The sequence below is a fragment of the Ursus americanus genome, chromosome 6 (genome assembly GCF_024610735.1).
Source record: "Ursus americanus isolate L20-20 chromosome 6, mUrsAme1.1.p, whole genome shotgun sequence".
Lineage (NCBI taxonomy): Eukaryota > Metazoa > Chordata > Mammalia > Carnivora > Ursidae > Ursus > Ursus americanus.
The window spans coordinates 83,867,705-83,879,731 of record NC_142132.1 but is presented as its reverse complement, the minus strand read 5'-3'; the positions used below and the strand labels follow the sequence as shown (position 1 = coordinate 83,879,731).

Sequence of the window (12,027 nt, the reverse complement as noted above, 5' to 3'; positions counted from 1 at the left end):
CTTCCCAGCCCTCAGATTTCATAACTGGGACCAGGAAGCAGTGCCTGTCAGCCCATTCTTTCAAGAGGCAGCCACGGTGGTGCCCATGACTTTCTGTCCCCATGATTTCCTACCTTCCTCTGCTCCCTCCTGCTACCCTCCCTCCTCTCTCCCTGAATCATGAATTCCTTATTTCCCTTCTCCTGTCACCTCCAACAACCAGACTGTTCTCTGCAATGGGAAGAGTGGAGGAACGATCATGCATTCACTGACATGCTCCCTAGTCAATCAGTTGATCAATGAGCCAATGCAGCTAACATGGAGGCGGCTGCCACAGGCCTGGGGTGATGCTGGGCCATGAGAGTGACCATCAACTGGGCAATCAAGTAGACTGCCCCATGCCTGGGCTCATCTTGGGCACTTGACACACACTTCCTATTGATGACAGCCCATAAGTGTCCTAGCCCAGAGAGGAGATGAATGTGACAGTAGAGGTAATGGTACTTGTCCAAATTCCCGTAGTCTGTCAGTGGGGTGACGGGCATTCTCCAGTTGGTGTGGCCACATAAACACCAGTACCTGCAGTGTTCACCAAAGACCCTGAGACCTGGAAGGACTAGGGGAGGCCCCGAGCAGATGGATGGAAGGTCCGAGGGTGGGCCGTGACCACGATGTGGGGACCAGGCCCGTCGCTGTCAGTGGAATCTGACAGGAGCAAAGATACTGGCCACGCTTCCCAGAGCCTCTGTCCTGGGCCCAGTCAGTCCCAGGAGACCAGCTCAGAGGGACCGTGAGAGCCAGTGTGTGCTGCCAGCCCAGCAGCCTTCACACAGGCCTCTAGAATTCCCGTCAGCCAGGGAGGGTCTCCGGGCAGCTGCATATGAGCCTCTCTCCCATGGAGCCAAGTGAAGGTCTTGCTCTGCTCCCAGTATAAGGGATGTGATGAGGAGAAGAGAGAAATGTGCTCCAGGATGTGCCTCTCACCTCACCTCTGCAGCAGAATGCCTCGGGGAGTATTGCTCGCTATGAATGGGGTTAGAGCATATGGAGGCATTTGGTTCCCAGGCATGAGCTGAGGGCCACCGCTTGGCCTCCCGCAGTCATAGGGCTATAATGTGTGCGCTGTGACGAGATTTCTTTATCTCGTCTTTTCATTTCGTTTCTTTTCTTTTAATTTCTTTTTTCTTTCTTTCTTTCTTTCTTTCTTTCTTTCTTTCTTTCTTTCTTTCTTCTTCTTTTTTTTTTTTAGAATGCGGACAATGGACATTGTGCAGTGGCAGTGGGATATATCTCCTGGAGCAATATGCAATCTCTCTCTCACTCTTTCCATCTCTCTCTCTCCCTCTCTGCATCTCTCTTTCTGTGTCTGACTCCCCCTGTCTCCCACACAAAAATACAATCATACCACATAGAACCACAAAAGACACCCCAACACCAAGCCTCACGCACACACACCACACCACACACAGGGAATACAATGGCTTCCTAGGACTGTAGACACATGGACACACTTTTTCACCTGGGAAATCTCCTGTCCACCATACCCCCACGACCCAATCAGGGCGGCTCACCAGACTGAGGATTGCAAGGATGCCCCACCTGCATTAACATCTAGAGTTTTGTCTCAGGAAGAGGCTGATTCCAGAATACGTACCACATTCACCGGATGCTCCTGTCCCCTGAAGGTACAGAAAAGAGGACACCGTGAGGCTCAGGTCATGCTACACACTGTCTGTCTGTGTGAGCTTTATTTCCCTCAATGACTTTAGGAACCCAGATGGAACACAGTGGTTGAGTCCAACAACCCCAAAGTAAGTGAACTGGATGCCTTAGGAAGTTGTTTTTCCTGGGGGACATGTCTGTCCAGTCCATTCAGGACGGTGACTACAAAATGCTTCATCCAAGCAGGAGAAAGTGTTACTGAGGGACAGGATCCTACCACAGCGTTTAGAACCACGTTTGGTGTCGCCAATGCTAAATGTCCTCTCGAATCAGCTAACGGTTGGCAGAGACAACCACTCAACGCTCTCCCCACCAGGGAAATTACATATGTAGAATCTCAAAAGCATATATAGCTTTTTACATAAAATCGGTATATAAAAATAATTTCATTTCCATATACAAGATGTTGACATTAGGAAAATGATTTTTGTTTTAGTATTATGTTCAACTCGCCAACACAGAGTATACTGTCTGAATTTCATCTGAATTTGATTGGAAAGAAACCCAGAAAGCAACATCTGTTCCTTGCGGATAGACAGGCGAGCTCACCTTGGCAAGAGGCAGGCCCTCCTCCTCTGTGATCCTCTGTAAAAGCCATGACCAGACAGCGCCATCATCAGTCACATCTAGAAGGACACAGAGTACCTGTCAGCGTATTGGTGGTGCTGCTCAAGAAAGATGCAGGGAGGGGCGCCTGGGTGGCTCAGTCAGTGAACCATCTGCCTTCAGCTCAAGTCAGGACCGCAGGGTCCTGGGATCGAGTCCCGGATGGGGCTTCCTGCTCAGCAAGGGTCTGCTTTTCTCTCTCCCTCGGCCCCTCTCACCTGTTTGTGCTCTCACTCACTCTCTCTCAAATAAATAAAATCTTTAAAAAAAAAAAAAAGAATGCCTCGAGGAGTATTGCTCTCTATGAATGGGGTTAGAGCATACGGAGGCATTTGGTTCCCAGGCATGAGCTGAACGCCCCGCTGGGCTTCCCGCGGTAATAGGGCTATAATGTGTGCGCTGTGATGAGATTTCTTTACCTCGTCTTGTCTTTTCTTCTCTTTTCTTTTCTTTCTTTCTTTTTTTTTGAGAATGTGGACAATGGGAATTGTGCAGTGGCAGTGGGATACACCTCCTGGAGACATATGCAATCTCTCTCTCACTCTTTCCATCTCTCCCTCTCCCTCTGTGCATCTCTCTGTCTGTGTCTGTGTCTCCCTGTCTCCCACACAATCACACACTCACAATCACACCACATAGAGCCACAAAAGACACCCCAAACCCAAGCCTCATGCACACACACCCACACCACACACAGGGAATACAATGGCTTCCTAGGACTGTAGACACATGGACACACTTTTTCACCTGGGATATCTCCTGTCCACCACACCCCCACAACCCAATCAGGGTGGCTCGCCAGACGGAGGATTGCAAAGATGCCCCACCTGCATTAACATCTAGAGTTATTATCTAAGGAAGAGGCTGATTCCAGAATACATACCGCTCTCGCTGGTGGTGGTTGATGGTGTCACCTGCAGGGACAGAAAAGAGGACACCGTGAGGCTCAGGTCATGCTACACACTGTCTATCTGAATAAGCTTTATTTCCCTCAATGACTTTAGGAACCCAGATGGAACACAGTGGTTGAGTCCAACAACCCCAAAGTAAGTGAACTGGATGCCTTAGGAAGTTGTTTTTCCTGGGGGACATGTCTGTCCAGTCCATTCAGGACGGTGACTACAAAATGCTTCATCCAAGCAGGAGAAAGTGTTACTGAGGGACAGGATCCTACCACAACGTTTAGAACCATGTTTGGTGTCGCCAATGGTAAATGTCCTCTCGAATCAGCTAACGGTTGGCAGAGACAACCACTCCATGCTCTCCCAAAAAGGAAAATTATATGAGATCTATATGTATAATCCCAAATATACATTGTCTGATTTTCATCTGAATTTGATTGGAAAGAAACCAAGAAAGCAACATCTGTTCCTCGGACAAAGAACTTCCAGCTCACCATGGTGAGAGGTGTGCCTCCGGCGCTGTCTCCTTTGATGGGATCCATGTCTTCCTCCAAGGCATCTAGGACACAGAGTACCCGTCAGCACATTCCTCTTGTTGCTCAAGAATATTCATGGAATGTTGCTGGATATGGACACGAGGCTGGGGTGTATGGAGCCAGCTGGTTTTCAAGCATGGACTGAAGTGCCCCTGCTGGGCCACCCACTGCAGTAAGGCTCTAAAGTGCGCAGTGTGGTAACATGGCTTTGGAGAAGGGTGACATCATGCAGTATCTGTCTGACATATCTCCTGGAGAAACACCCTTCTCTCTCTCTCTCCCCCTCTCTGTCTCTCTTTCTCGGTCATCTCTCTCTTTCTCTGTCTTTGTCTCTCTATGTCTCTCTGTCTTTCTATCTGTCTTTGTCCCTCTCTCTCTCTCTCTCTCACACACACACTCACAATCACACCACATAGAGCCACAAAAGACACCCCAACACCAAGCCTCACGCACACATACCACACCACACACAGGGAATACAATGGCTTCCTAGGACTGTAGACACATGGACACACTTTTTCACCTGGGAAATCTCCTGTCCACCACACCCCCACAACCCAATCAGGGTGGCTCTCCAGACTGAGGATTGCAAGGATGCCCCACCTGCATTAACATCTAGAGTCCAACGACCCCAAAGTAAGTGAACTGGATGCCTTAGGAAGTTGTTTTTCCTGGGGGACATGTCTGTCCAGTCCATTCAGGACGGTGACTACAAAATGCTTCATCCAAGCAGGAGAAAGTGTTACTGAGGGACAGGATCCTACCACAGCGTTTAGAACCACGTTTGGTGTCGCCAATGCTAAATGTCCTCTCGAGTCAGCTAACGGTTGGCAGAGACAACCACTCAACGCTCTCCCCACCAGGGAAATTACATATGTAGAATCTCAAAAGCATATATAGCTTTTTACATAAAATCGGTATACAAAAATAATTTCATTTCCATATACAAGCAGTTGACATTAAGAAAATGATTTTTGTTTTAGTATTATGTTCAACTCGCCAACACAGAGTATACTGTCTGAATTTCATCTGAATTTGATTGGAAAGAAACCAAGAAAGCAACATCTGTTCCTCGGACAAAGAACTTCTAGCTCACCATGGCGAGAGGTGTGCCTCCGGCGCTGTCTCCTTTGATGGGATCCATGTCTTCCTCCAAGGCATCTAGGACACAGAGTACCCGTCAGCACATTCCTCTTGTTGCTCAAGAATATTCATGGAATGTTGCTGGATATGGACATGAGGCTGGGGTGTATGGAGCCAGCTGGTTTCCAAGCATGGACTGAAGAGCCCCTGCTGGGCCACCCACTGCAGTAAGGCTCTAAAGTGCGCAGTGTGGTAACATGGCTTTGGAGAAGGGTGACATCATGCAGTATCTGTCTGACATATCTCCTGGAGAAACACCTTTCTCTCTCTCTCTCCCCCTCTCTGTCTCTCTCTCTTTCTTGGTCATCTCTCTCTTTCTCTGTCTTTGTCTCTCTGTCTATGTCTCTCTGTCTTTCTATCTGTCTTCGTCCCTCTCTCTCTCTCTCTCACACACACACACTCACAATCACACCACATAGAGCCACAAAAGACACCCCAACACCAAGCCTCACGCACACACACCCACACCACACACAGGGAATACAATGGCTTCCTAGGACTGTAGACACATGGACACATTTTTTCACCTGGGAAATCTCCTGTCCACCATACCCCCACAACCCAATCAGGGCGGCTCACCAGACTGAGGATTGCAAGGATGCCCCACCTGCATTAACATCTAGAGTTTTGTCTCAGGAAGAGGCTGATTCCAGAATACGTACCACATTCACCGGATGCTCCTGTCCCCTGAAGGTACAGAAAAGAGGACACCGTGAGGCTCAGGTCATGCTACACACTGTCTATCTGTGTGAGCTTTATTTCCCTCAATGACTTTAGGAACCCAGATGGAACACAGTGGTTGAGTCCAACAACCCCAAAGTAAGTGAACTGGATGCCTTAGGAAGTTGTTTTTCCTGGGGGACATGTCTGTCCAGTCCATTCAGGACGGTGACTACAAAATGCTTCATCCAAGCAGGAGAAAGTGTTACTGAGGGACAGGATCCTACCACAGCGTTTAGAACCACGTTTGGTGTCGCCAATGCTAAATGTCCTCTCGAATCAGCTAATGGTTGGCAGAGACAACCACTCAACACTCTCCCCACCAGGGAAATTACATATGTAGAATCTCAAAAGTATATATAGCTTTTTACATAAAATCGGTAATTAAAAATAATTTCACTTCCATATACAAGCAGTTGACATTAGGAAAATGATTTTTGTTTTAGTATTATGTTCAACTCGCCAACACAGAGTATACTGTCTGAATTTCATCTGAATTTGATTGGAAAGAAACCCAGAAAGCAACATCTGTTCCTCGGGGCTAGACAGGCGAGCTCACCTTGGCAAGAGGCAGGCCCTCCTCCTCTGTGATCCTCTGTAAAAGCCATGACCAGACAGCGCCATCATCAGTCACATCTAGAAGGACACAGAGTACCTGTCAGCGTATTGGTGGTGCTGCTCAAGAAAGACGCGGGGAGGGGCGCCTGAGTGGCTCAGTCGGTGAACCATCTGCCTTCAGCTTAAGTCAGGACCGCAGGGTCCTGGGATCGAGTCCCGGATGGGGCTTCCTGCTCAGCAAGGGTCTGCTTTTCTCTCTCCCTCGGCCCCTCTCACCTGTTTGTGCTCTCACTCACTCTCTCTCAAATAAATAAAATCTTAAAAAAAAAAAAAAGAATGCCTCGAGGAGTATTGCTCTCTATGAATGGGGTTAGAGCATACGGAGGCATTTGGTTCCCAGGCATGAGCTGAACGCCCCGCTGGGCTTCCCGCAGTAATAGGGCTATAATGTGTGCACTGTGATGAGATTTCTTTATCTCGTCTTGTCTTTTCTTCTCTTTTCTTTCTTTCTTTCTTTTTTTTTGAGAATGTGGACAATGGGAATTGTGCAGTGGCAGTGGGATACACCTCCTGGAGACATATGCAATCTCTCTCTCACTCTTTCCATCTCTCCCTCTCCCTCTGTGCATCTCTCTGTCTGTGTCTGTGTCTCCCTGTCTCCCACACAATCACACACTCACAATCACACCACATAGAGCCACAAAAGACACCCCAAACCCAAGCCTCATGCACACACACCCACACCACACACAGGGAATACAATGGCTTCCTAGGACTGTAGACACATGGACACACTTTTTCACCTGGGAAATCTCCTGTCCACCACACCCCCACAACCCAATCAGGGTGGCTCGCCAGACGGAGGATTGCAAAGATGCCCCACCTGCATTAACATCTAGAGTTATTATCTAAGGAAGAGGCTGATTCCAGAATACATACCGCTCTCGCTGGTGGTGGTTGATGGTGTCACCTGAAGGGACAGAAAAGAGGACACCGTGAGGCTCAGGTCATGCTACACACTGTCTGTGTGAGCTTTATTTCCCTCAATGACTTTAGGAACCCAGATGGAACACAGTGGTTGAGTCCAACAACCCCAAAGTAAGTGAACTGGATGCCTTAGGAAGTTGTTTTTCCTGGGGGACATGTCTGTCCAGTCCATTCAGGACGGTGACTACAAAATGCTTCATCCAAGCAGGAGAAAGTGTTACTGAGGGACAGGATCCTACCACAACGTTTAGAACCATGTTTGGTGTCGCCAATGGTAAATGTCCTCTCGAATCAGCTAATGGTTGGCAGAGACAACCACTCCATGCTCTCCCAAAAAGGAAAATTATATGAGATCTATATGTATAATCCCAAATATACATTGTCTGATTTTCATCTGAATTTGATTGGAAAGAAACCAAGAAAGCAACATCTGTTCCTCGGACAAAGAACTTCTAGCTCACCATGGCGAGAGGTGTGCCTCCGGCGCTGTCTCCTTTGATGGGATCCATGTCTTCCTCCAAGGCATCTAGGACACAGAGTACCCGTCAGCACATTCCTCTTGTTGCTCAAGAATATTCATGGAATGTTGCTGGATATGGACACGAGGCTGGGGTGTATGGAGCCAGCTGGTTTCCAAGCATGGACTGAAGAGCCCCTGCTGGGCCACCCACTGCAGTAAGGCTCTAAAGTGCGCAGTGTGGTAACATGGCTTTGGAGAAGGGTGACATCATGCAGTAGCTGTCTGACATATCTCCTGGAGAAACATCTCTCTCTCTCTCTCTCTCTCTCTCTCTCTCTCTCTCTCTCTGTCTCTCTATGTTTCTGTCTTCTCTCTCTTTCTCTGTCTTTGTCTCTCTTTCTCTTGCTCTCTCTCTCTCACACACACACACACACACTCAGAATCACACTACACAAGACACCTAACCCGCAAGCCTCATGCACACATACCCACACCACCCAGGGGGAATGCATTGGTTTCCTAGGACTGGAGACACATGCACATAGTTTCTCACCTGGAGTCTGCTTTTCCCCACACTCCCAAGCCTCAGTCCTACCAGGAACCTGGAATCAGATGGCTCTCCAGACTGAGGACAGTGAGGACATCCCCCCAACCTGCCTTACCATCTAGAGTTTTTCCTCAGCAAGGGACTGATTCCAGAATACGTACCACCTCCACATGGTTCTGGGGTCACCTGCATTTACAGAAAAGAACACACCCTGAGAGTCAGGTCATATGCATACTGTGTCATCACCGGTTCTCTTGGTGACTATTGAAAACCAAATGAGAAACAGCAGGAAAGACAAAGGCCCGGAAAGGAAGCACAGTGTGCACCCATGGAAAAGGCATGAGCTTTTCCTGGGGGATGGATCTTTTAAATTCCCTGAAGCACAATTACAAAACTCTTAATTCAGGGAGGAAAAACCGCTTCTGAGTAAAAGGTCCCCTACCACAGTTTACAACCTCCCCTCCCAACACCCCAAGAAAATGGTACCTCACGTCTAAAAACTACACTGTCATGTTGTCATAGCTGAACTCACTTCAAAAAGACGAAACTCAACCGGGGATGTACTGTATGGTGACTAACATAATATAATAAAAAATCATTATTAAAAAAAAAAAAAAAGACGAAACTCAAGTAAGAAACATTTCTTTCTCAGGCAAAGACAGCCAAGCTTACCCTCGATGTGTTGGGCCATGGTGCTTTCTTGCCAAGGTCTTCCTTGGTAGACTCTGAAAGGACACAGAGTAAGTGTCAGTCCATTGTTGGTCCTACTCGGGAATTACTCTATGATCACTGTTGATATGGACATGGGACAAGACTGTATGGGAGTGACTGGTTAAGAAGCATGGGCTGACCTGCTGCTGGGCCATTCTCCTTGGTGGGTGAGGAAAAGCAAACAAGAGGATGAGAAAACTAAGGAGAAACAGACCTTTGACTTTCTAGCTTAAGGCAACCTGGTCGATGTGAGTCAGTTAGTCTACAAAGAGGTCGCCTGGTTGCACACTGTGGTGTCGTGAGGGAGCCCCACCCCTCCCTCTGCCCGTAGCGAAGTCTCTCTATTTGTTCTGCCAGGACGAAGCTCCTCCAACTGGCCATCCGGATGGGAGACAGACTAGAGGACACAGAGTACCTTCCCGCCACGGTGCTCTATCTCATGAATGACTCAGAGAGCTCTGCTTGACTTGAACGACAGAACAGTGGAGATGGATGTGGTTGGTTAAACAGCATGCAGTTGCCAATGGCAAGATTTGATTCCTTCTGATGGTTGAGTAATTTACAGTGTATCTATATTACAAACTGAGGGCTGCTGAAGGGGGGGTTGGTGAGGGATGTGGTTGGTTTAACAGCATGCACTTGCCAATGACAAGATTTGAGTCCTTCAACAGTTGAGTAATATTCCCATATATCTAGAGAACACACTGAGGCTGCTCAAGTGCGGGGATGGGGTAATTGGGTGATGGGCCTTAAGGAGGGCACTTGATGGAATGACAATTGGCTGTTACCGCAACAGATGAACCACTAAGTTCTACCCCTGAAACTACTAATACAGTATATATTACCTAATTTGAATTTACATTAAAAAAGAAAAGCCTGCAGTTGGCTATTGGTGAGCCCCCTTCTTCATGGAAGGAGATGCAGAGAACAGAAGCAGCAAAGAAGGGAGAAACAGAGTCCTGGCTTTGCCATTGAAGGCAAAGGTACACCTGAAACGAACGGAATATGGTGTGTCAACTCAACTACTTCCATTCAAAAATAATGATGAAAAATAAAGACACCCTAAAGACAGAAGATAGTCCAAAAATTTAAAAATATGAAATAAATAAAAATAACATCATTAATCTTATGGTATTTTTCTGTCCAGTGTGTGTCTCATGTATGTGTTCACTCAGTCGGGTGGCTCTCCGTGCTAGCAGTAGTCATCCACTAATGGGATGGTCCTTTACAGTGGGAAGCCTGGGTTCCTCCTGACGTCCTCTACCCCATCTCTGTAAGAGAGGTGCAGGAAAAAGAGTGGACCCTGGGTTAGTAACCAAATGTTACTTGGAGTTCTTATTTGTCCTTGTTGCTTGGGTGTGTCATTGCCAGCACTGGAGGCTTTCTGGGGCTCAGGGGGATCATGCAATCAAAGAGCACTAAACTATCTCTTGATTCCCGTTTGGGGCCAGCCGCTGAGAAGTGACCCAACACTGAGAGAGATTTACCAGGTTTTTCAATGTTGTGCCTCCCAGTCTCAAAATCTGTGAGCTGGACAGACAGTTTGGACCTTCTGTGTGCTTTTCACACTAAGGGCTATGCCTAAGTCTGCCCTCCATGTGACCACTGAGGCCACCTCATAATGGTAGACAGTACTTGGGATCTCTGTAGACTCATGCAGTTCAGATATATACACAGGCCTTGGAAAGATCCTGCATGGTTTCTGTTGAACCCATGGCTCAGAGCTATGCTTGTCAGTGTGGGAAGTGCAGTTCAGTATCTCAGAGTAGCAGCATGGGCCCAGCCATCTGGGTGCACATTTTGGCATTTCCACTTAAGAGCTTGTGTGCTTGGGCGCATTCAGCTCTGTGCCTCAGTTTCTCCATCTGAAGAGTGCCCTTAGCAAGCAAAGTACTGCATTGGTGGTGAGGGTTGAATGGTTAGTGTAAGTAAAGCATGCCATGGAAATGCTCAGGAAGGTTCCTTGGAGGTGAAATGTCTCATCTGAGATGCCATAACTCCACAAAACTCAGAGCTGCAGTCAAACTCTGCTGTCCAAGCTCCCAGGCCAGTGCTTTCCCCACAACACACACCTGCTTTGCCTAAAAAGGACTCCTTTATGTTAAGCCAGACCCGGTGCTTAAGGAGTCACATAAAGGTCTCAGAAATGCTTTTGCTGACTGCCTGAGGACACACTAAGTGGCCATTTCCCAAAATAATGTGCATGATGCTTCCAGAATGAATTAGTTGCCTGACCTGACAGCTATCTGGTCCAACATGACGAACACCAGTTTACTGGTGGGAGAGAGAGCTTATGTACCTAACATACTCGTGTTCTACAACGTGTGAAACTTTATTATCTTGTGTGATTTCCTCCTCCTCCATGTGAGCACCTCGAGCTAAGACCTGTTGCCCAGTCATGCGAAAGACCAGAGCTTCACCTTTGCACAGCGTGCTGGATGCAGACTCAGGGGACCTGACCTGTGCATTACCTCACAACCACATGAATAGAGGCTCGTGCTTTTCTAAAGCTGGAGCCCCATGTGCACAAGGATGCAATTGTCCACATACAGAAATTCATGTCTCTTCATCTCAAAACGTTACCTTTTCTTTTTTCTATGTTACTAACTCCCTATGTACATGCGTATCTATCCATCTCTGTCAATGGGTTTCTTGGTCTGTCATTGTGTGTGAAAGGCTGGATACTCAATGGATACATGTAAAAACACATATATTCTCTATTTTCACTAGTCCATACCTCTGGGAGGGTAACACGTTGAGTGAAAGCATATGGCTGATATTTCTGTAAACCTCTAACTTAGGATAACAGCCAATGTAAAAGGTGGAACATCAAAGAAAACGTGTGTTTTGCTACATAAGCTGACATCTAGACACAGGCTTCTTGGCTGTTTTTGGAGACCTGGTTATATGAATGGAAGCAGCGTGTGCCCAAATATCTTGAAGTCAAGACACATTTCAGGAGAAGGGAGATTGAAGGCACATGAAGACAAAAGTAGAAGGCTCCACATGCAAGGATCATGGCAATCACTGTCCACTCTATGAACAAGAAAAAGCCTGAAGACACTGAAAAAATCAACCACTCTCGGATCCATGGAGAGGGGAGGACACAGGACAAACCATGGCCCTGAGGAGACAGGAAAGGGAACACAGGGAATC

At 47.5% G+C, this 12,027-nt stretch overlaps 1 protein-coding gene across 1 annotated transcript; it reads right to left on the bottom strand.

Annotated features, from left to right (window-relative positions):
- Positions 1-595: 595 nt before the first annotated feature.
- On the bottom strand, positions 596-7,823 carry LOC148110022 (uncharacterized). The gene is made up of 9 exons (XM_087863194.1): positions 7,615-7,823; positions 7,106-7,136; positions 6,168-6,244; positions 5,551-5,575; positions 4,842-4,906; positions 3,191-3,221; positions 2,251-2,327; positions 1,634-1,658; positions 596-684 (listed from the first exon to the last, which is right to left on the bottom strand). Exons 1-9 carry the CDS (start codon positions 7,660-7,662, stop codon positions 596-598), a joined length of 468 nt encoding a protein of 155 aa, XP_087719320.1. The 5' UTR covers positions 7,663-7,823.
- Between the last annotated feature and the right edge of the window lie 4,204 nt (positions 7,824-12,027).